The sequence below is a fragment of the Thermobia domestica genome, chromosome 6 (assembly GCF_964235325.1).
Source record: "Thermobia domestica chromosome 6, izTheDome1.hap1.1, whole genome shotgun sequence".
In the NCBI taxonomy this organism is placed as follows: domain Eukaryota; kingdom Metazoa; phylum Arthropoda; class Insecta; order Zygentoma; family Lepismatidae; genus Thermobia; species Thermobia domestica.
This window is the reverse complement of record NC_137459.1, coordinates 195,736,719-195,763,085: the sequence shown is the minus strand read 5'-3', so window position 1 is coordinate 195,763,085 and position 26,367 is coordinate 195,736,719. Positions and strand designations below refer to the sequence as shown.

Below are 26,367 nucleotides of genomic sequence, written 5' to 3'. Positions count from 1 at the left end.
ATCACCTATTTCGCAGTGTAGCTAACGAGTTGAAGGTGTTACCAATCAGGCGTGAGCTGATATACTGCAAATACATAATGGCTCGTAAACGACCTTTATCAAAAACCAGAAAACGAAATAAGCGCTCAAAATCTGCTCGAGCCGCAGCTAAACGTCGCAAAACTGAAATTGTTGTTTCTGTTGATGATTCTTTTCCATGTTATCAAGAACAAGGAACCGCTGAAGATTCAATACAGCATGATGAAAGGTAAGATTGTATATATATATATATATATATATATATATATATATATATATATATATATATATATATATATATATATATATATATATATAAGCTTCGTGTTACTGGAGTATGTTAGTAGATAACTCTTTATATTCGTTTTACTTATTATTTAATGTATATTTACATTATTTTTGTCTCTGGTTTTTAATTATGTTTTGTTTTCGTTGTTTAGCATTTGTTCTCAGTACCTACCAGTTTCTATATACAATCTAATATATTGACTCACTATTTAGACTGGGACGGAATATTGTATTACATTTAATACTCTCTCACTGTGAACCAAATAAGGGTACCATTGTACTGTAACTTATTTCAATAAATTAGAGTGCTAAGAACAGTGGCTCGCAAGGATACCCGTGAACCGTACGCCATACCAGGGGGGGGGGGGGTCTCTATCTTCAAAATCTTGGTTTACGTAGGTATAATATTTGTCAATTAGGATCGGACAGTAAGCAAGATATAAATAGTGTTGACGATTAAATAATATAATAATATTCACATGTGAGAATCATTTTCGTTCTGAAATATTCCATGGTACGTATAAAATTTGTGCATGTCATTTTGTTCGATCTTTAGCACAATATAATAATAATTTATTGTTAATGAACTAGAGATTATGTGGAATTAATTATGATGATACATATCATGACAATGAGCGATGTATACGAATATGATGCTGATTAAAGAGAAGAAGTACGATTATAATTACATGCCACTTGGTCCTCAAACATATTTGTCAAATAAAATATTTACTTTTGCAAAACTGAGATAGGCAGCTTCAGAACTGCGTAAGCTGATGAGCAACTAGTTATATAATGCAGTATAACTATATGGATATTGTTCATGGGTGGACAACTTCACACTATCCCTCCTCTCTCTAAATTATTTCTAGTATAAAAGAACTCTTTCGAAAATAATAATTTTAGCAACTAACCTAAACTAACGATTTGAGGTGAAAAATCTGAAAATCGGACGGGTAAGTGTGACGTTCTTTATTTCATTAGTTTGAATAATAATAATAATAATAATAATAATAATAAGTGTCATCTATCAGTTATGAGTACATCCTATCTCGTAAACGGTACGGTGGGGAAGAGATGAACGAAGAATTTCTCTGGTTTCCACATCACGTGACTGACTAGCTTCGGGTTAGAATTCCAAGAATTGAGAAGCAAGCAAGCAAACGAGGGGATCTGATAAGACTTTTTTTTTCATTTGTGCTGCACAGAGGGTTTTCACATTGGAATTGGCATGTCATTTCTACTCCCCCTCCTGCCGGATTGGTTTTCCTGTCTTGTTCCGCCAAAATGTTTCTAACTTGTAAGTGTTGACTCAGCCGCGGGCATTTCAGGTGCCATAGTAGGTATCTGTTTCGCTTTCTTTCTTTCAAGGCATGGTAAAAACGCCAGTCGGGAATCATATTCGCAAGCTCCCGCATCGTAGGCTATGACTTGAATGATTTTTTTCTCTAGAATTTATTTACATGTTGTACTATAGCAAGCAATTTATGCAGCTATTTAATTCACTTGGGTACTGGCAACTATTTAATTCTACAGCGGAAAAAAGTTGTGTAGAAACCAAGGATGTAGCTAGGGGGAGCACGGGGTCCAAATCTTGACTTGCCTTCCAAATATTTAAACTAGTATATAAATACTAGTTTGCTATTTATACTACTAGTTTAGTATATATGCCCCCCCCCCAAATCAGAGGTCTGGCTACGTTCCTGGTAGAAACTAAAAAAAAAAAAATGTAATTGCTGAGAATTTTGAACGTCCGAAAACATGATTCGCAAAAAAAAAAAAAAAAAAAAAAAAAAAAAAAAAAAAAAAGAAAAGAAAAGACGCGCAATTACCAGCTTTGATGATTATTGCATCACAAAAGTGGTATGATAGAAGAAAAAATTCATTCCTCAGTGAGATCCGACTTTTTCCAACTTCTAAAATGTGGAATTTGCTATTTATTTTTCTATAGGAGTATTTTTTTTTTATTTGCTCAGAATTTTCTGGGATGGGTTGGGTAAGACCCCCGTCCATCTGCACGTCTCTATATATATCACGTAGCTATCATTGTATCACAATGATGCCTCTGAAACTTCTGGATTAATTTTAGATTTCCAAACTATGCTATGCATAAGAAATTGAAGTCCTTTAGAACGGCTGTGTCCGTCCGTCTGTCTATCTGTCAACAGGTATCACAGCAAAAACGGTAAGAGCTATTTTCATACAATTTAAGCGGTAAAAACTATCGACAAGTGGTTTTCGGGAATCGATTCAGCATCCCAGGAACAGATTCCATCTCCTTCAAAAACCTCCTACTTAAACCGAAAGTGGTCGATTTTTACCACTTCCTGTTTCAACAGTAATAGTCATAACCCAGAAACGATAATATCTTGCGTCAAACGGTTCTCAGAAATCGATTCAAGGTGTGAAGGAAACAAAACACTTCGACTTCTGTATTTCCACTAAAACCGGAAGTGGTAGAAATTCACTACTACTTCCGGTTTCAATATTGATTTTCATTGACATAAAACTGTAAGAGTTATCGACAAGCAGTTTTCAGAAATCGATTCAGCATCCTAAGAATATATCCTATCTCCTTCACCAATCTTCAAGTTAAAACGGAAGCTATACAAATCGGCCAATTCCGGTTTCAACAGTATTTGTCATAAGTCAAAAACGGTAAGAGGTATCGACAAGAGGTTTCTGAGAATCGATTCATCGTTCCAAGAATAGGTACAATCTCCTTCGACAATCTTCTATTTAAACCAAAAGTGGTAGAAATCAACTACTTCCGGTCTCTACTATTTTCAGTTTTACTATGTAATTTGTATAGTTTGGAAGTCTACCGTAGTTTCACACTGTGGAACGATACTCACTTGTTTCTTCTTTCAGAGACAATCGTCAATCGCAGAATTGATATGTCATGCTCCACTAATTGAAATCAAGCGAAATTCTTTTAAAATTCTTATAATTTATGTGTGGATGGATACACATTGAGTAAGTAGAGAAAATTACGAGAATTTCTGGGAGCCTATCAGTTTTGTGGATTCATGTAATTATAAAATATGTTTCAACTCTACGATTCCAGGTTGTCTCGAAACTTCGTTTTTACATATTTCGCAAACATATACCTCGAGAAAGATAATTTTGAAGGATATGTTTAATAAACATTCCTTTTAATATTTGTAGGAAAAGTAGCTATTTGTGCTTACAATATCGCTTACAAATTTCAGTTCACCCTGTCCTGTTTCAAGAATACTTTACATTATTTTTCATATTAGGTCAGTTCAGATGAAAGTACTTTATTGAAGTATCCTCCCGCGGACAGCATGGGAATTCGATTTATGAAGAACATCGCCGCAACCGTCTAACGTCATCCACGTTCGGTAAAGTTGTGAAACGTAAAGATCACACTTCGTGCCATGTGTTGGTGAAAGACATTTTACACAAGAGAAATCTATCGACACCATCAATAGAATACGGAAGAAATCATGAAGATGTTGCTCTACAAAAGTTTGCGGAGGAGAAGAATGTGACAGTAGAGAAACGAGGATTATATATTGATTCTAAGTATAGTTTCTTAGCTACTAGTCCAGATGGTAAGAAATATTTTTCAACTTCTTTGTTGATATAATATAATAATTGTTTAACTCTAATAAGTACTGTTTGTTCAGTGTGCTATAATTAGAGGTATTAACTGAATCTGAACGAAACCAAACCACTTCCTTTTTGTTTATGGAAAAGGGACAGACAGATTATTATATTACTTTTAAAAAAATATTTTCATTCTAGTCTATCAATTAATTCCCTCCTAATCATATTTCAGGATATGTAGTAGAAGATGATGCGTTAGTGGAAGTAAAGTGTGTTCCTTCACTCAGAAATAAGGATGTCACTGAAGAGATAAAGAAAAAGAAAGGGGCATTTTTCTTAGAGCCCTTCCAGACGGAACTATAGGACTAAATACTAACAGCGACTACTACTACCAAATTCAGGGCCAGTTGAATATTACAAAATTAGACAAATGCTTTTTAGTTGTATACATTGATGATAAGTCACCTTTACACATTGTGGAGGTAAGAAGAGATGAAGAATTATGGGAAAATGTTATGCTACCGAAACTTATACGGTTTTTTAAAGAGTGTATTCTTCCTGAGATAGTAGATTCTATGGTACAACGTGGGATGCCCTGCAGAGACCCGGAATATATCCTAAGTGCTCAAAGCAAGATCGCCAAGAAAAAAGACAATGATCGAGCAAAGATGAAATAGGTGTAATAATGTACATACTTACTGCAACGAATTTGTGTTCTAAATAATCGTGTTTAGCATGTGTATATAATTATTGTTACTATTATTGTATATTTGCAGTTCGTTAATTACTCTTGTAATGTTTTATAATACTGCTTGTATCGTGTTATTCGAAATGCTGGAAAATGCCATGATTTACTGGATCATGGTTAGGAAATATAACCATGTGTGTTTATTTGTTGTTTTTGTATTATAGTTAAGCTGTGTATGTATTTGAATTTGTTCATGTTGATGTACTTGTTAATATTGAATAAAGTAACTTAGGGTATTATTATATGATATAAAGACTCAAAATAGAGAACTAAGAATGATCTAAATAGTGTAAATAATTTATAAAATGAAAATTATCATTGCAACACTTTATTTTTACTCAAATATTCTGTTACATATTTTTTATTCACATAGACTCTTATGTACTTATGTTACTCTCAAATAACCACTTAACATTATTTCCAAGTTCCAAGTTTTTAAATGTAGTTTATAATGTAGTAACTGTATTCTTGCGCTGAATAACCAAACAATCATACCATTATTTGTATTTTAGTATAAATAAAGAAATCGCTAGTCTGACTAGCCCCAGGTAACTGGGAAAGCAGCCAAGAAGACATTGTATCAGTGTTTCTCAAACTGTTTGGTAACAACTCCCAAAATCGGTAAAATATCAAGGAGTTTGTAAGTTTAAAAATATTCATTCGTAAATGACTTTGTGACATTAGTATTATACAAAGAGGAGACGTCGTAACTTTTACTGACTTCTAAAGCGGGTCTAGAGGTAAATTGTTTGAGAATCACTGTGTTACACATTCTTGGCGGTCACACGCCCGGTGAATGCTGAGCGACAGTTGCCGATTGCTTTTCCTGTCATTTGTATTTTGTGTATATCTTTATGTAGAGAGGATAGAAGTGTGAAGGGGAGATCGACCAGTAGGGTCAGTGAGCGCGAAGTACGTCAGGGAAGAATGAACATCTCCGCTCTATAGGACGAGTTTTTTGGAGTGAGTGACAGCTTCTACACGGGGAGGGTTACTGATCGCGCGTTGAACAGAAGAAGGATGGGTATACCACCATTGAAAGAACTCCCCCGCCACGGTGCTATAGTACCAAACATGTTCTAATTACTTGGTTCTCAAGACAAGTTTTTGGGCCATTCTTTTTCCTTGAAATCCCATCCTTTCAATTCGTATTTGATGCTTTTGTATTTCAAGGCGACAGAAGAGGTTTCTATGGCTTTTTTTTTTTTTTTTTGTTATATTGTCGTTTCAAAATTTTATTAAATTTGATAAATAATAACAAATGATATATATAAAACCAGAGTAACCAGACGACGGTGTATGGCCCTGCACCGGCCCCAACCAGGAGTTTTCCCAGAATTTTGTCTCGGATTCTGTATTTTTGCTGGGGGAGTTTGGATATTGATGCATGGAGGAACAACATAACGTAAACGAAATTACATGTGTGATAAAATAAGGCAGAAAAAACATTTTCTAACAAGTACACCTTCTCCAAAAAATACTTTTCATGGCTTGATCGAGGGCTATTTCAGAATTGACTATCTCTACAGGGTACCCCTGGAATTTTCAATTAAAGTTTCTAACATTTCTTCATACATTTATCCAGGGACGTACGAAGAGGTTGGGTACTGGGGGCCCGGACCCCCCCCCCCCGAAATTCCGACTTTTTTTCTAAATTTAGTCTAACTTTACGGGTAATTTTACACATTTTAATATAATTTAACCTTAAATTGTTTTCGGACCTTCCGAAATGATTTGGACCCCTTCCACAATAAATTCCTGCGTACGTCTCTGAGGCAAATACAGATACTTTATCTTTAGGGGTGATATGAAAGGCTATGTATTTTTCTCTGTATCGATCGATGAATTATGGCAACAACCATTCAAACTATTGAAACAGATCAACGTGAAGCTTCCACCACAGCAAGTATATATAACAGGCACGTATCCAGGTGGGACCTGGGGGCTCATGTCCCCTCCGAAACTGAAGCACGTTTTTAATAAACATACTTTTACGTTTTTGAGATTCTTTTGTTTCAAATTACTTCGAGTCTGTCAAAATTTTGGTCAATGTGTTGTCGTCTTCTTTTAAGTCCAAGAACATACCGTGATACCATTGCCCCTTGGTGGAATAAAAAAGAACACTTTTAAATAGGATTAAAATTTCGTTTCTGTTCTGTTTACAACTTTAAATGTAATAGAAGTATACACTCAGTGTTTTCTTGTTATTCTTGTTATATGCTATCGCAGACATTTTCCTTAGTTACATATCTCTCGGAAATACTTGTTTGACTTTCTTTGTGCCACAATACAGTTCGTTCAAACTAAACTGGTTCTTATAATGAAAAGTAAGGAAAAGTTTAAGCAAGAATAGAACTGTTGCATTATATTATTATTATTATTTTGAAAACAAATTGATATTTTAAAACATTAGAATTACGTGCTTACGAGTCTTCCCCTTGTCACCCCTCCGCGAAAAGAAAACCTGGATAAGTGCTTAATATATAGTGATTAAATTCCCATCAAATCAAATAAGTTCTCATGTATCCGAACTTGATACATGTATTCAAACTACAGACCAGGAGAGCATAACGTGTTCTACAAGATAAAATTTTGAGATGACCAATTTCACATCACATCACATCAGGATTGTGAAGACAAGGGACGTACTCAGGGAGTGGGTCCGGACCCCCCAATATCCCGACATTTTTGTAAATTTAGTCTAATTTTAGGGGCAATACAAAGTTTAATATAATTTAGCCTCAAATTGTATTTGAACCCGCCCAAAAACTTTCGACCCCTCCCGACATAAATTCCTGCGTACGTCTCTGGTGAAGACTATATCTGAATTCGGTTTCTCGTAATAAATAATATAAACAAAATTTTATATAGGCATATTTAACATTACTGTACTATTTTGAATAACAGTTTCATGATTTGTTAAGATTGTTTTCTGATTTATAAGATATTATATTAGATTCAGCTAAAAACATACCACCATATTTTAAACGTTATAACATATGTGGCAACAGTAGCGTAACTTGAAGCCTCAGAGTCCCCATAGCCCTTGGTTATGTGCCCCCTGGGCCGCAAGGCTTGTGGGGGCGCAATTTACGCCTATGTGTGGCATATACTATTGGGAAATAAACTATTCAATAAAATGATTCTGACAAGTATTCAGTGACATAAATAGAAAATATTTTGTCCAGCAGGATAAGTGGCGTAACAAGATGAAGGACCAAGAGAGGTGCCCCTCCCTCAATTCTGATAGAGTTTGAGGGGCGTCAAAGGTACATAAGATTCATTTTGCAGCCCTCAATAAAACAAAAAGGAGGCAATATTACAAACAAAAAAGTAAGTATATTAGTTATTTCTTTTGTCGGCGCTGACTGACTACGGTCCGCCTTCGGTAGAATCTTTTTGTACATAAAGTAGTTACTATATAAATTTTCTTTGTACTGTATATGTGAAATGAACCCTCCAAACATAATGTATAAATAAACATGAATAAAAGAATAAATAATGCTATTGCAGTCACGGGAGATGTAAACATATGCCTTACTCCCTTTATCTGTCTGTTAGGGAAGCGTAATAAAATAGGTTTCCCCCGACATTTTAAACTTCCTTACTCGGCTGAGTAGTGTTTTCTTTTTTCCTCAAAATCAGCTAAACGGAACGTTTTCCTTCTTTAAAAAGTAGTATTACTGTTTTATTACAAACAGTAATAGTTTTTGGGACTATATTGAGGAATAAGAGCTCAAGATTTAAAATTATCGCACTTTTTCGTACGGTAATCGGGTTTTGATGTACATCTGCGGACAGTCAAATTACTGTACAATTTCCATCTCTAAATCGAACAAAATCTGTTTTTAAATACATTAGTATTTTATTTCGTAACAGAAGAAAAGACTTGATGGGTTGAAAATATATAAATATTGGGAACAGAAGGAAGAAGTTAAAGGGTTACTTACAAAAATAAAAATAACGTAAGTGTATTAGCGCGATATTGCACTCATTGGTACGCGTTTTCGTGCACAGAGAAATAATAATAATAATAATAATAATAATAATAATAATAATAATAATAATAATAATAATAATAATAATAATAAAACGTATCAGATACTCCATAGAAACACATTATATACCAAGCAATACAGAACAAGTAATCATTTCATTTCTTCCTTTTCTCTACTTAAATGTATTTAATTTACTGGTATTTCGTATTCTGAAAATGTACAAGAATGAAGATAAAACAAGAAATTCCCATTTATCAAAAACTTTCAGTACTTTTTTTTTCCTTTTTCTGAGACTTCAAGGGGGTCCGAATAATGATGAGAATCTTGAAATTATTTTCATTATTTCGATCACTGGTTCTTAACAATGGCTTAACGCCCCCACAGGCGTTTTCCTTTCTAAACGAGGCTTGGAACAAAAAGGGGCGATTGGAGGGTGTTTGAGATTTCATGACATGTTATAGACTGTTTTCTTATTATTAGACGAAAACTATGACTTATTTTACCAATACACACAAACATACACGTATAAATATACAGAAGAATTGTGTATATATAAAACAATTATGTTCTTTATGTTCATTATTTGTCAACTGATTTGACTGTATTTAACACTTTTTCATTATTGAGATGGCAACATCAAATTAAACAACAAACATTTTCACACACGTTTTTGCGAGCGGAGGCAAGACCGACTGCGATGCTAACTCCATCTCTGGACGGAGAAATAAAACTCGTGAAAGTCCTTGGCTGTTAAGCTCGAGCGCGAGCGAGCCTAGTGCAAAATGTTCATCTATGGTTTTTGTCCATGGGCTGTTTTCGCTCACACGGTATTTGAATGCGCTGTGTTTGTTCATGCGCTGTTTTTGTCCCTACGTGGTTTTTGTTCATGCGCTGTTTTTGTCCACGCGGTATTTGGATTCGCTGTATTTGTCCTTGCGCGGGTTTTGTTTATGCACTGTTTTTTCCACGCGGTATTTGCTTGCGCGGTTTTTGTCCATGCGCTGTTTTTGCCCTTATATCCATTTAACTAGGAAGAGTGCCTGTCAATTATGCAACCTGAAATATAGTAAAGACATTTGGGTTGTCAAACTTAAGGGACTTCAGCTGTAATTGTTCCTGACTCATCTTTCCTAAGGATGTCTATAAAAATTGTAAACAGACTGTGGAAGTGGTTCTCAAGCTAATTCCTATCTTGACCCGTTCGTGTGAGTGCAAGTCCAAGTGAGGTAGTAGCTCAGTTGAGAGAGGTGAGTTCGAGCCCAAGTGATAGCGAGTGCGAGTGGTTGCGAGAACAGTTGAGGGAAGTGGTCGGAAGCGCGAGCCGAATTGAGGTAAGTGATTGCAAGCCCGAGTGAGCGCGAGCCCAGTTGAAAGAAGTGAGCGCGAGCGAGACTAGTGCAAAATGTTCATCTATGTTTTCTGTCCATGCGCTGTTTCTATCCTTGCGCGATTTTTGTTCATGCGCTGTTTTTGTTCACGTGGTATTTCATGCGCTCTTTTTATTATTGCGCGGTTTTCGTCCATGCGCTGTTTTTATCCACGCGGTTTTTGCATGCTCTGTTTTTGTCCACGCGGTATTTGTATGCGCTGTTTTTGTCGACGCTGTTTTTACACGCGCTCTTTTCGCCCATCGCTGTTATTGTTTGCGCGGTTTTGACGTAGAACCAGCGTAGCGTCAAACAGCTGGTGACAACCAAACGAACCGTCAGTGTCCGGGAATTACGTGGTCAGTACAATGATGGATGCACAACACCCATACCCCATGAAACTATACAGCGTACACTGGCATGCATGAAGTTCCACAGTAGACGACCCAAACTTCTCGTCACCCACTTCTTACGATTCGTAGCTGCCGACTTCGTCGCGCTTAGGCACAGGAACACACCAATTGGACCGTAGATGATTGGAAAAGGATGTGTTGGTCCGACAAATTACGGTTTGTGCTACTGCTCTCGGACAGGTGTGTGCATGTTTGGCGCCTACAGCATGGAGGTATGGACCTCTCGTGCATGTTCCGTACTGTACAGGCAGGTGGAGGCGGCTGTTTAGTTTGGGGATGCTTCTGTTGGTATGGACTGGGACCGTTGGTGTGCACGGACCACAGGGAGACATCGTTGTGTACCTGCATGTGGTAGAAGATCACGCACACCCTACCTACACGAGGACGGCATTTTCCCGGACCACAGTGCACGGTGCCACGAAGCCAGGACTGTAGTTGCTTGGCTTAAAGAACATTCTACGGAGCTGTAGCATATGAATTGGCCCCCTAATTCACGGGTATTAATCCTGTAGAACATTTATGTGGAACGAGCTTTTTGCACCATGACTCCTGCACCAATATCTGTGAATTCATTGTGGAGTGCCATCAGGAATATATGGTGTCAGATCCCCGTGGACACATATAAAAGTAACTACCAGAATCCATGTCACGCCGTGTCCAGGCCGTTCTCTGAACAAAAGGTGAAACAGCGAAGTACTAGATAGGTGGTCGCAATTCATGAGCACTCAGTGTCGTAATTTAAACTCATTTCTATAAACAGTAGCACTCATTTGTGTATCTTGGCCACCTAAAATGACATATTGCAAAATACTTGTACAGCAGAATGTACGTGGTTAACTGGTTTTCTTGTTTTTTTGATGCATAGAGAGATTCTTGGACAAGAGCGTCTGAAGGTTACTTGAAATATCAGTGACCTGAAAAGCATATGAGAAGAACCTTTATAATGGGGATCTCCAGTAATTTGTTAAATACATTAAAAAATAAAAAAGCATTACTTGTTTTTCGTAGAAAAGTCTGAGATTGGCTCTCAAGGAAATGTTTGAAGTTGGATATTAACAATATTAACAGCCAATTGTGAGTGTCGAATACACATATCGTCGCATGAGAACCAGAGGAACGTAACCCCATTTTCGTATGTTTGCAGGCAAGAGGACAAAAATATTATTTTCTTAGAAACATGTGTTTTTAATAAGATGGTAATTGAGCTACATTACAACAGATGATCGAAAGGAGAACAGATAGCGTTACGTTCCATTTACACCAAGTAGACCTTTCAAAATTATGTCCAAACATAAAGAAAGCGAAAACCGCATTATTGGAGTTACTTTCCTCTGGTTCCCATGCGACGATATGTCAGTTGACTTCGGCGGAAAAGATAAATAAGTTTTTGAAAGATGTTCGGGCATTGAATTTGTGGCAGTAAAATCTGAATGAGAAAATCAGACACTATATTGTTACATATCTATATATATAAAAGAGAACGCACAAATCCTTTGTGAACTCATCACGCTAATACGGCTGAACCAATTTCTTTCATTTTTCGGGGGTTGTTAGGATTTGGACCCTAGATGGTTTTTATCATATCACTTTAATTTTTAATTACCAGTGTCTTGAGATAATTGACCATTCAAGTGTCCATACGTACAAATCCTTTGTTATTAGTTCATCATAGGTAAAAATAAACGTATTTATATGCAACCCGCATGACCATGTGACTCGGCGGGTTAACATAAATGACAGGCGCTATAATGTTAACATTAGTGCAATCTACTATGGTTTTTATCATATCACTTGAAAGCGAAAAAGTAAAAATTATCTAAGTAACAAAGTTTATTGCGTTCCGGGGTGACCGCAGCGAAGCGGGGCGGGTTAACATAAATGACAGGCGATATAATGTTAACATTTACTGCAATCTTCTATGGTTTTTATCATATCACTTGAAAGCGAAAAAGTAAAAATTATCTAAGTAACAAAGTTTATTGCGTTCCGGGGTGACCGCAGCGAAGCGGGGTGAACGCTGCTAGTAATACATATACTATTTTTTACTATTTATATACATTTTATATATTTATGAATTGTGTGCCTTTTGATAATTAAAACTCTTTTCCTCCATCGTACATTCTTTATAAAATTGTGTATAGCTATTCAATTTGACTATTAGAAGTACTTAATTTTTTGTTTCAAAATATGCTTATATGTAATTTTCTGTTGGGCAGTTTTCAGTGAGACCACAGATGGCTAACATGCATAGATTTTATTGTATATTGCTTCAGTCTCTTTGCTGTTATACTATTCCTTCAGATATCCAAGGTTCTATTTGCATGTATCTAGTTTAATTTTTAAATTAGAGAAATCATTAAAAGTTACAAGGGGTCTCTAAAGTTACCTCTAAAATTTGTTTCAGAAATGAGGAAAAGAAAAACTGTTGGTCAAGATTGTATAGTGAGCAACAAAGTTTCATTAGATCGTAGAAATATTTTGCAGAAGACGTTATCTGCGTTTTTTCTTCTTTTTAATTTCGTTTTTCTTCTTATTTTTCCATTTTGTTCGTAATTTTATAAGTAGCAACGTAGTATCTGCAACAAATGTTTAAAGAGCATGAAAATTATTGAATAAAGGAAATAATCATTAGCAAATATTGGTTTGACTCTGCGAGAGTATGTTCCCTTTATTATACAGAATAGAAGTGCGGGACAATAAATCGTAAATTGAAACGGATAGTTTTAAGAAGGTTATTGGCAACTATTTATTTCCTTTTATTTTTTTATTTGTTTAGTTTAATGTGAATGATTGTTTTCTTTCAAGCTCGAGATGACTATAGGTCTAAGGTAGAAAGTTTAGAGAAGGAGCTTCTTGATCTTCAAGCCAAACAAGAAGATTTGCTCGTGAAAGCGAGTGAGGCACGCCAATTGAAAGATGAAGTTGATTTTCTTCGGGAAACGGCGGACAAGGCGAGAAAATACGAATCCACCATAGAATCATACAAGAAAAAATTGGAGGATTTTAGTGATTTTAAGAGACAAATGAAAATTTTAGAAGATAGAAATACGGAGTATATGCAGCAAGTTATATATTTAGAAGGAGTAAGTAAGAATTTAGTATAGAATGATTTCTGATGTTTCCATGAAAGCAAAGGTGTGAAAATAATAGTACTAACTTAAATCATATCGCACCCTTTTTATTTGTAATGATGAGAAAGGAATTAACATTTATATACGATTTGCAGAAATAGGTTTCTTAGTATCTTTAAAAAAGTGAAATTATCCCATATTACGTTCAAGATTTTTTCTGTCATTAACATTTGTCACGCTTTGTAGAATTGCGTTATCTTATCATACCTTTCTCTTATTGATAATTGAAAAAGAGCATACACAAACCTTGAAACTGAACGCTGTGTAATGAAGTGTTAGGAAACATATTGCTTTTAGTAGCAGAAACATCCTGAGATACAAGTATGACCATTAGAAAAAAAAAATTAGCCAATCATTTTTCCTTTGCTATCACAGACCTACATTGACTTGTATCCATCATTCACTTTTTTTGTGCATTTCATTCTAGCTCCTGGGAGCCACCGTGGCTCAGTGGAAGAGCGTTCACCTCTGCTGCTTGGGGTCCGTGGTTCGATCCCAACTCGCGCCAAGTGAGCCTTGTGGTGGACAATCACCGTGTGCATAAGTTTCCTCGGGGTTCTTCCGTTTCCTCCCACTTTCTTCATTCCACCATTTCATTCATTTATCATCATCACGTTTCGTTTAGCCTAGCCGGCATAACCGCAGGACGTAAAACTCAAAAGATTTCATTTCATTCTAACTCCTTAGGTTGTTTCTAACACAATTTACTTTCTTCATTGCTAATGTTGCTGCGACATTCATGTGTAAAGATTTCCTTTAAGGCCTTATATGTAAATGATTCAACAGTATAGTAATCGCGTGTCTATACTTTTATATGTGTATGTATTTAGGTCGAGACTGAAATTCACGGATTATGATTTACTTGAAGCGCTCTGTATTTTAATCTACGCTCGTTCATGTCCACACCTGCGAGAGTGGTAGGTCACGCAGTATTTTAAGTTATTACTTTCCTGGGCAACCTGAAAGGAAGTAGAGGTTTCAAATTCTTATCTACAAAAGTTAATGTAATGCTAAGTTTATCATTCCCTATAAATACTGTTTACTTTAAATAACTGGAAATAGTGTATAGTGTATGAAGAAGAAAAGGAAATGATAAGAACAGGTTAGCTGAGTAGTGTCACTTTAACATATTGTCAGCCAATTCAACACATAAAGGTACTTATGTAAGATGTATGAATGACCTAAGAAAGCATATCGAGCATGTATGTGAAACAACAATGTTAGGTTCTATGAGAAGGGAAACTTTCGAAATGGAAGCTTTCGAAATGTGATGCTATAGAAGATAGATAAAAATTAGATAAGGTATCAAATAATAATATGTGAAATTGTAGAATGGAAAAAGAGTATATTGAATATGACTTCAGAAAGGAGAAATGTGATTGGGCACTTCATTATAAGATACGGAAGGATCATGCTATTGGACATGGAAAGAATATCAAAAGTAGAAATACCCAGAGAAGGCCGAAACTGCAATATGTGGTCCAAATAATACAAGATCTAGATTTTTTTTTTTTATAGCTAATTGCTGAAAGTTCGTGCTTTTTGTGTGTATGTGCTTCGGATTTCACTTTAGTCACTAGATTCTGTTTTGTATAACGTCCATGTACTAAAAAGTGACGTTAAACACCAATTAGTCAAGATGTTGGGAAAAGAAAATCCTCAGTTGAGGATCGGGAAGTATGTTGAGTTATGTCAGTTGTATTTAACCGGACTTTGTAGAGCTATTGAGTATTATTCGCTCATATTACTGGACGTGACTATGACTATGAAAGAGACCAATAGTTCCGTATTATTCCATATTATTCCGTATTACTGTGACTTTACGTTCTCGATCCTGAGAATCGACTTTAAAGAGTTGTATAAAATAGGCAGTCCAGTCCCTCATGGGTTAAATGAAATTCTACTTGTTCATAAAATGCTTCGTAAGATTATGAAAGAACGAAGTTAGTTGTGATATAGTATTGTGGTATATAATGTTACTGTTCATTACTCACTACTCTTTTTGGATCAAAAGATATAATATATTTCAGACAAAAATTTTCTTGTAGACCTTATATCTCGAGAACTTCATACGATTTAGCCAAACCAAAACTATCACTTAACTCAGTGTGATGTGCTTATTCCGCAAAAAATACGAAAATTCGATTTAGGGGCCGTTCAAAAATTTTGTGGCCCCTCATCCAAAAATTTCAATATATTTCATTCAATCAAACATTTTCTTGTGCGCCTTATATCTGGAGAACTACACATAGTGTAGCCAAACCAAAACTATCACTTAACTCAGCATGATGTTCTTATTCCGATAAGAAAATGAAAACTCGCTTTAGGGGCCGTTGAAAAATTTTGTGGCCCCTGATCGAAAAAAAGCAATATATTTCATTCAATCAAACATTTTCTTCTACGCTCCATATTTTGAGAACTACATATAGTGTAGCCAAACCAAAATTAAAAATTTACTCAGTATGATGTGCATATTTCGTAAAAACTACGAAAACTCGATTTAGAGGTCGCTCAAAAATTTTGTGGCCCCTGATCGAAAAAAATCAATATATTTCATTCAATCAAACATTTTCTTGTACGCCTTATAGCTGGAGAAGTACATATAGTGTACGCAAACCCAAACTATCACTTAACTCAGCATGATATGCTTATTCCGGTAAAAATATTTAAACTCGATTTAGGGGACGTTCAAAAATTTTGTGACCCCTGATCAAAAGATTCAATCTATTTCATTCAAACATTTTTTTGTACGCCTTGTTTTGAGAACTACATATAGTGTAGCCAAACCAAAACTAACAATTTACTTACTATGATGTCCTTATTCCATAAAAAATATGAAAACTCGATTTAGGGGCCGTTCAAAAATGTTGTTTCCCCTGATCGAAAAAATTCAATATATTTCATTCAATCAAACATTTTCTTGTACGCCTTATATCTGGAGAAGTACATATAGTGTAGCCAAACCCAAATTATCACTTACCTCAGTATGATGTGCTTATTCCGTAGAAAATACGAAAACTCAATTTAGGGGTGTTCCAAACTTTTGAGGCCCCTAATCCAGAAACTAATTATTGGCCAAGATCGTAATCTATAGATGCTTTTTTTTTTTTATCATTCTTGAAATTCTTGGACAAGATCACAATCTTTGATCCATTTTTTTTTTTTTTTTTGGATCATTCCTAAAATTCTTGTTGATAAATATATTTCTTGTTGTAGGAGATAAAAAGAAGTGGTACGTGGAAACCTCAAATTGAAATGTATAAAAAGCAAGTAACTGAACTTCATCAAAAGTTGAGCGAAGAGTCTAAGAAAGCAGACAAAGCTGAATTTGAAAACAAAAAACTTCATGAAAAGCTTCAAGCACTCCAGAGAGAGAAAGAGGTAAGTATAATATGTTGAAATGTGGAATACCAAAATATAATGAACAGATAGTTTTCAAGAAATCGGTAGCTCGCCACACTGATCTAGTGGCTGGCGCGAGATACCAGGTGTACATGGTCCTGCATTCGATTCTCGGCGAAGAGCATTAAAATTTGAACGTGCTTCAGTGGTTCGGATTCCATCTTAAACTGTAGGTGCAAGTCTCATACAACCTTGGTGCTGGAAAGGAACGCTAAAGTTAAAAAACAACGAAATTAGTGTTCTCGATATTTTGACATACAGGATGTAAATATATTATGCCAAAAGTTCATCTATCCAATGTTCCGAAACGAAGAAAAGAGATTGAGGAGGGTAGCGGGGGGTTTTCGAAAATTCATTTTGAAGATTAGAAGTTTGACTAACAATTTCCACGGGTGTTAGAAAGCGATTTAACTTTATTTCAACTTTCACAAAGCATTAATGGGTTCCTCTAAAAATAAAATAAATAAAAAAAAGTTGATAAGGATCGACAAAAGATTTTGCCTAACAGTTTGCGGGAAATGGGCAAATCCACTTGTTTGGAGTATAAAAGAATGAATTCGGATTCGATCTTCTTGTGAAAAGTTATCTAGGGATGATTTTGTGGTGGTTTGTGTAGCTCCAGTGAAATCAAACTGCATCAAAGTATCTTAAAAGATAGTTTTATGTACCTTTAAAATATTTTCCATAAGCCTTATTCATCTCGTGCAGAGAATGGGCATTCTATTATTATGTATATATCTGGTGATACCTGTTGAAAGTAAACAAGGATAGGTAGCATATTAGTTGAAGTCGTTAAGTTAGGAAGGAATCAGTGTAATCTTGCTTTGAACTTTCTATGAAAGTTGTGCTATAGCAAGAACCAAATCTCGAAGTTCGATCGTGTTCATATTGACACGTATCGCCAGGAAAACTATCAAGGACATAAATAAGAGACATGTCAGCGTCAATCAGAGAGATATAGTGCAGGCATGGAATTGTTACAAAAGATACAAGTATTGTTGATAACTTGCCTCACATATGTCATCTGCAAGTCACAACTGCAGCTGATAACCATTTGCTGCGATTTTTGGTTCAGGTGAACCCACAGCCACTGCTATTTTAAATAGCAGTTTCTTGGGATTACAAGATATCATGTGTCGAGCGGAATTACTGTATAAGAAACAGGCTGCGTAATTTTAACCTTCATTGCAGATTTCAGCGCGAAACCAAGCTGATATACATCTGTGTAATGGGGAATATTATATGTGGACATACAATTTTGCAGACTGGGATCTTCAGAATTAATACAAGGTACTTTTACGAATGCCACATATATTTTGTTTCTGACAATTGTAGAGTTACATGATGTTCACCATAAAACTGTCCTGGTATTCCAGACACATAGGAACAACTTCCTCTAATCCGTAACTGTAACTGTATCGCCAGCATTAGGGATCAAACTTAGTCTTCAATTATAAGTCACGCAACCATCGAATAGACATCATTGGTGACTTTCTTCTTGATGCAGATCTCGTTCGACTGGAGTGACATGAACAATATTGAACATAGCCAGGGGTCTGTTAAATAAACCTGTTTATAATTCGCCATAACTGGCCACGCGCGGTTTCTCAGTGGTAGAGCGTTCATTTCCGGTGCTTGGGGTCCCTCGTTCGATCCCAGCTCGCGCCGTGTGGACTTTGTGGTGGACAAACACCGTGCTCGTGTGTTTTCTCGGGATTCTCCCGTTTCCTCCCACTTTCTTCATTCCACCATTTCACTCATCTCTCATCATCACCGTCTCCTTTAGCCTAACCGGCATAACCGTGGGACGTAAAAATTAAAGATTTCATTTCAACTGGCCACGCAATCAACTGGGACAAGTTGGATCAGCAACGGGTTATTGCAAAGGTTAAAGACATGCATTAATGCAAGAATATGACTTATTGGTATTAACGTTGTGAAATTGGCTTATGTACCTTAACACTGAAACAATGTTTTATTGTATAGGAATTATTGCATATTCCATTTGGTGAGCAGTAAGTATTTTAAGAGCAATCATTTCTCATGGCTCACATCCCATTTTGTGATAAGTATCATGAACTGCCTGGTTCCTTAGAGATGTAGAACGTAACTTTATCATGTATGTATTAGAATATTGTATATGTATGTATTTTTAGTGTTGTTGCATTTTGTAATAAGTAGTTCAAGTTCACGTGAAATAAATGCCACTTTATTAACTCATTAAGTACAGTTTAGCTTCACAAAACACTTTCAAGAAATGCAAGCGCATATCATGTACAAGTAGGATGCACCGAAGTGAAGAATTTCTCTAAAAATTTCGCTGCATGCATTTCATCATTGAAGCTTTCATCCAAGTTGCACTAGTCGACACGATTACGCATTATTATCAAAGCTTTCATTACCAGGCTTCTGTTTATATGTGTTAAAATTATTTTGTGCAATCATGCTTTAATTACTCACGCACATTCTGCAAAATAACTAATAAATAAGAAAATACATTGAATGTTCATACAATTGCAGTTGCAACCACCACGCGACTGTGTGCAGTCTTGAGAACACATTTGAGACCACGTGTTTACAAATATGACTTCTGATAATAAAATATATTAAAGATTTAACGCCTTTCGAAATAGGGCATGATTATGGGAACCCATGCAGTGGGGTGCATCAATAACCTAGAGATTGAACCTGGTTGGGTGAACTCTTTCTAGTGTAATGAGTATGTATTGGGAGTGGTACGAGAACATGCCACCAATCGTCAAAAGGAAGAACTGCAAGGATGTACAGAAGGTTGCACCACAAGGTGAACGTCGGGTAAAACTGACCGTTAAAGCGCACTATCAGCATCCTAACATTACGACAGCTATACAGCCTTGAATGCACATCATCTGTGTCTGACATGACATTAGGGCACACACATATGCTCATAGAGTTCTGCAACTTACGACTTTCTCGGTACTCACTCTTAACATAGCGACACCAACAAATGTGTGTCGTCTAAACCCACGATCATATTGATTGGACAGCCAGAGATTGGAAGAGGATGCGTTGGTTCGATGAATCGCGTGGTTTTTGCTAGTTGGTGCGTGTACGTGTTTAAGGCCAACGGCACAAGATATGGATTCTTCGTGCATAATGAGTGGTAAGGAAGGGTGTATGGTGTGGGGATGCTTCTGTTCGCATGGAATGAGACTTCTTGTCTATGGATTGCCATATGACATCCCCTCTGTGTATTGTGAATTGTATTTTGGGACAATCTACACTTCGCAATTCAACGCTTGTAGTAATGGGGGTAACATATTCCAGAACGATGATGCGTGGTGCTACCGAGAAAGAGTTGTGTATGGTGGACGAGAGGAACATTCTAACATGGATGTCCTTTATAGATTGAACCCTAACTCTCCCGATCATATTCCTGTCATGGTATTGTCTAACGGGCAATTTGAAGCATGTAAGTTTCACCGATCTTTGTCGGTTCGTTATGAGCTGCTCCCGGGATATATAATGGCAGATATCCGTGTATAGTTACCAGTGCCTAGCGAAATATCTGAGAGAACGTGCTCGGAGTTCTTAGTGGCAAAGGTGGACCAAGAAGTATTATGTGGATGCTTGCAATTCAGTGTACAGTTACATGTATATTGTTCGATTATTAATTCCATATGAAGTATTGAAGAATATACGAGATAAGAAAATTAAGTCAGATTCAACTTCATAATGGGAAAAATAATGTAATTTCTAAAGATGCAAGGTTCGGATGTACTCTTATTTAGTGTCCGAGAAGTAAGAATTGATAGACATTATTTTTTAGAATTAAAATTGATATGGAAACATACGAAATGTAAATATTGGATGTATCGGTTAAAAACCGAGCCATATTTATTCTTAAAAGACATAGTTATTTCCGTGTATAGAATTAAAACACATTGATATTTCTCTCAAGCATATCTTATCTACTTACACACTACACTATACTTGCAAGTCTATGCTACGAGATCGCAAAATAATGCTCAGGAAAGCGTACATTCTGAATACAACTGTACAGTCATGCTCAAAAATATCTAACAAGGAGTCCCCAGGACGAAAGTTATTAAAAGATTCTCAATGAATCAATTAGAAGAAAGTATTAGAAACCCAGTCTTCACTTAGTGTACACTATGTTCCCTACATAAAACTATACACACTAATTCAGAAATTTCCAACCGGTCTGTTGCGCATCTCTGTAGGGTATGTCGCAAAATTTCATAATTTAAGAGTCAGATATTATTTAAAGTTAGATAAAATCAATTTTAAATAGACTATATCAATGAACGCCTCCAGCGGCAGCAACAATGCTCAGAACTACATAGAGTCACTGCTTCATGGAAACTTGTATTCGTCCACTACTATAATTTATATTATTACTAGCTGAAATACCTATTCTTCGCATGGGCCAGATAAAATATCTATGTAAAACAAACTGAACAACGAAAGGGGAAAAAAATAGTCATTTTCTACTACTAAACGCCCCCTGAGACCCTCTGGTTCGAATTAAAAAAAAAAAAGTCTGGCCCCCAGCCGGTGGGGGCTGTATTTGGAAGTCAACGCCTGGGGAGTATCACCATTCATCTCAGCGACCGCGAAAACTATGGATTTGACACTAATATCGGTCATTTTCGATTATTTTTACATGTCTCGGTAACCCCCCGGCCCGCATGCAGTGGTAGCTCAATTTGGAAGTCATCGCTAATAGAAGTGTCACCGTTGATCCCAGCGACCGCGAAAACTATGAATTTGACACTAATATCAGTCATTTTCTACTACTTTCACCTGTCTCGGTGAACGTTTTCCCTTGAGACCCCCTGGCTCGAATTTTTTTTAAAAAAAAAACTTCGTCTTGGTCTGGGGCCTGGACCAAGGTACCCGCTACCAAAATTTGGTAACTATCGGTCCACTCGTCTAGTGCACACAGACAAACACTCTTTTTATTTATTTTAGATTAATGTAAAGAAAAAAAAACACGTAACTGTGTCACGATGTTAGTATTCATTAATGTGTGTCATCAGAAAAAAAAGGTTTGGAACCACTGCATTAATCGATATATTCACTCTGAGTTATTATATATATATATTAGGTAAAATCAATTTTCAAGCGTTAGGTTTGTTTCTTGGCACACGACTTATTGATAGGTTTTAGTATACTGTTGATATTGTCGAAGGGGAAGTGTTCTTGTTAGGTATCATTTTGGAAGTTAAATCACGATTCCAATCGTGGACTTCCACTTAAAACTTATTAAGAATCAGGTAACTACCTAAGAGCTGTGATTAAACTTTATTATTATTATTATTATTATTATTATTATTATTATTATTATTATTATTATTATTATGAAATGGAAACCAGTCCTCCTCTTTTGCATAGCCCTACACTTCAGTTTGTAGATAGGATTATATAAAACAAGGATTTAATCTTACATGTTTGAATCATAATACCTATTTACACATGTGAGTAAAGGGCATTATAAAAAAATGGTTTTATGTTGTTTTTTAATTTACTTGTTTATTAGTCTTCATGTATGTTGATAGATCCTTATTTATTTTATTCTGTGAGTTCTCTGATGTAGCATTATTTATTCTCCAAACTTCATTGAAATACATGTGTGAATCACATGTAGGTTACTTGTAACAACATGTTGGTAATGTTTCTTTTCCAGGCCTTGCAAGAAGTAAATCAGGTAAAACTACTCAGTAGAGAAAAATGCTTATGAACGTATCTCCATAGTCTGTTTTATTTATTTATTACTTTTACCTTTATTTGCTGTAAGTGCAGCTTGTTTTCATTATATAACATTTGTTTAGAAAGACGTTATTTCGCAATAATATTCAAAGCTTACTCCATTAAGTACGCTGTCTTTCATTCGATATGCGGAGTAATGAGGAGCAGGGGAGGGATCTTGGTATTATTGTCTCTAATGAACTTGTTCAAGAATGCTGTGCTGCATGGTTCTTTACTATTTTTTATGCATGGTGATAGTTGTAACACTGAAAATGTTATTTATAAATATATATACGTTTGTAATCGTATGTGTCAGTAGAAACTTGTTGGTTGCAACTAGTGATAGGTTATCTGGTGTATGTAAACATATTAGTATTTATATGCGAATTAATGTGTGTATGCTTTTCTTTATGTCATTAGTGTCTCGTCGTTGACCGTGATAATTTAAAGGAAACTAACGAAGAATTAAAGTGTCGTATACAACTTCTACTTGGTGATGGAAGTGGTTTAACAGTTGAATCAGGCAAGCGAACGGATACTTTGCCAGAAACTGAATCTGTAGAAATGATTCCACCGAAAATCAAGTAAGTTTTTTTTTTATCTAGTATTGGAAATCATCAAATATGGAACTGTAGTTATTTCTCCACTTCCTTCGTTAAGTACATTTCTGGAGTGTAATTTCCTTGCATATAACGGACAAACAAGAATCCAAAATTAAGTCGCGGACAGGAAATTATGTATCATGGTCATATTGGAAATTCGTTCTTTTTGCTCCTCATAAGTTTCGTCCTCAACCCTACCAGTCGCACTTCTAATTAGTTCTAATTAGTTGTCTGTTTTATATTGGTTGTGTAATTGTGTCCTAAAAGCACACATCTCTGTGTTTCTCTGTATAAAGTAGAGAGAAAGAAAAGGAACTCTTTCTGCTGAGCTCAAATCCTGTAAATTAAAGAGAAAGCAACATCGAGGAATCACTATTATTTAATGAGAGTGTAAAATTTTGCCATTTTAAGTTGGCTTTTTTTCTGTTTTCTTTCTTTTTCAAGCCACTTTTTCTACAGTACTGTAACTGTTAGCGTTAGGTTTCCTAAATATGTTTCGCACTACACAAACTTCAGAAGTTACTTCTGTGTTTAGTACTGCAGAGTTTATTTATTTATTATTTTTTTTTTCGGCTTTTCTTATTATTCAAAAACAATGGATTCTCAGGAACGTTTCTGAAAGCAAAGTATGCACCCAGTAAACAGTCCTTATCTATAAACAATGCATTGGCTTCCTAGATCCGCCATGCTAGTTCCTAGTCCATATTATTATTGATTATCGTATTCACTATAACACATCCGTAATTATTACAAGTATTCTAGGCACAAAGTGAAAGTATTTTATGTCCTAGAAGTCACGTGATTCTGATATAACTTAGAACTGCACTGATTGAGAAACTATGTCCGTAGATTATACATTACATATAGAGAAAATGGTTAATCAACAAATTAATCACTTAATATAATTTAACGTTTAAAGTGTTTTATTATAATTTATTGAGTAAATATTTATACGAAATACATTTACTTAAGGGTGACACGGTGGCTCAGTGGTAGAGCGCTTACGTCTGGTGTGTAGGATCTCTGGTTCGATCCTCGGCTAAGTAAGTTTGTGATAGACAACATCGTGCCCGTGGGTTTTCTCACAGTACTCCCGTTTCCTCCTACTTTCTCATTCCACCATTTCTTCCATCATCATTCACTTGCCTTAATCATCGTTTTCCTTAGCCTAAAGGGCATAATCAAGTGACATTAAACTAAAAGATTTCATTTCAAACTGATTGCAGCATTTCTGAATAACACAGAACAACTAGCATTATGTCCATAGAATAAGAAGATAAAAGTTTTTATGTTATGACTTACTAAAATTATAAGAGGAAGTATAAATGGTGAATCCTTGCTTTTCAATAACAGGAGGCGCACTAGTATCACTGTTGCTGTCAGGTATCATTTGCAGATTTCCTTCATCATTGTCTACCTAAATATGGCATGTTTAAAGATAAAATGCAAAGTTGATTATATCAGGAAAAGAAAAGTTTATACCTGGCCATTCTTAATGTTAAATGATATGTCAAAATTTAGGAAATTCGAAATAAAATACTGTAACTTCAATCTGAAGATGTCTTTTATTAAAGACTTTTTTATGGATTCGTTTGAACAATAGATGACTTCGAACAGTTGCTTTGCTATTGTAATTTTAGGGTATCCAAGTGTATATAAGTTACCAAATTTTTCTTGAAGTGATCATCTTTGTACTTTCCAGTAAAATGGGATTATTAGGCAATGCCCAAAAGTGGAGTCCATTTGTCAGTGACACCTTGGTTCTGTAACATGTTTGTACAGGGATTTATGTGCCTTTCCAGAAGTAGGATAATTATTTACTAACTTTCACGTCACTGCTTGACTGCTTACGCTTGCTTCATTCTGAATTCGTTTTGAGATATGTCATTTGCACAAGTGCTGTAATCAGTAAAAGTATGTTAAACCTGTTGCAATGCTGTTTAGTGATCCAAGCTCTATCAATCAGTATTTGGTAGAATATAATATTATAGTATTTGTTTGTATCTAATTAACGATAATATATATTCAATGACGTTATTTTTTAACGAAAGGCTCCCTCTCCAACAGTGGAGCACGTTACTGATCGTCAAACCAAGTAGTCTACAAAATGGCAGAAAAGATTCGCTTTTAGTGTGTGCAGACAATAGTTACTAACCTCCTTTGATTATGAACTGTGAAACCAGCAATAATATTTAAAGGAAATAGAGTTATACCCCAGTGGTAGAGTAACGATCGGAAATAGTTCGTGCGGCATACGGAAAGGTTACAAAGAGGTTTCATGAAAAAATGTGCCAGATATACTATTATTGTACCTATATTTACGTTTACATGAAAGTGAAGTAACTAGTCAACGACAGCAATCAGAATGATCTGTCACTACAGTTAGTGTAGTGATAAACCTATAAGACACTCGTTTGCGATGGATAGCTTTTTCTTTCTTTTCGAAACTAAACGTACCACAGAAGAATGCAGATTTTTTGTGATAGGTGTTCTAATATATTTTCTTTATCTTACCAAAATCGCAATAGTAACACACAGCTAATGGCTTAATATCTTAATCTTAACTATATATAAAACTACATGAGCTGACATAAATTATTGAGCACTTCCTGTAGGGCTACAATGATTAAATTTGGCATGATTGTAGCTTTCCGGAACTAACAGACAGAAAAATTGCCAAAAGTGAGTATTTTTAATTTTTAGGGGGTCTAAAGAGGAGGTGAAGAATTTTCCCATGTTATTTAAATGGGCCTTTTTTTAGGACCTATAATCTCATGTTTCAGGTACTTAGAATTGAAATAAAAACTTGAAATTTGGTATGCTTGTACGTTTCCGTTAGCTCTACCTAAGTAAATCAGTAAAAATAAAAAATTCCAACTTTAGAGTGGTTTTATGGGGAACTGATAAATCTTTCCCATGTTATTTATATGGGACACCTTTTACACCCCCAAATTAGTGACCACTTCGTGTAGAGTTAAAATGATTAAATTTGACATGATTGTAGCTTTTCGGGACAAACCCGCAGGAAAATTGCCAAAAGTGAATATTTTTAATTTTTAGGGGGTCTAAAGAGGGG

The 26,367-nt window shown here is 35.6% G+C and overlaps 1 protein-coding gene and 1 long non-coding RNA gene across 4 annotated transcripts in view; both read left to right on the top strand.

Annotated features, from left to right (window-relative positions):
• LOC145688380 (protein Hook homolog 3-like) overlaps positions 1-26,367 on the top strand; it is a 168,742-nt gene that overhangs the window by 65,344 nt on the left and 77,031 nt on the right. For 2 of the 3 annotated variants that reach the window (XM_081762548.1, XM_081762550.1), the window contains exons 8-11: positions 13,211-13,488; positions 16,753-16,917; positions 22,628-22,648; positions 23,110-23,273. In XM_081762548.1, the coding sequence (XP_081618674.1) occupies positions 13,211-13,488; positions 16,753-16,917; positions 22,628-22,648; positions 23,110-23,273 (628 nt within the window). The remainder of the gene's footprint in view (positions 1-13,210; positions 13,489-16,752; positions 16,918-22,627; positions 22,649-23,109; positions 23,274-26,367) is intronic. The other variant, XM_081762549.1, reaches the window with a different exon arrangement.
• On the top strand, positions 800-5,127 carry LOC145688379 (uncharacterized). Its single transcript, XR_014131889.1, has 2 exons — positions 800-3,884; positions 4,112-5,127. It is a non-coding gene; the product is annotated as an uncharacterized LOC145688379 (long non-coding RNA).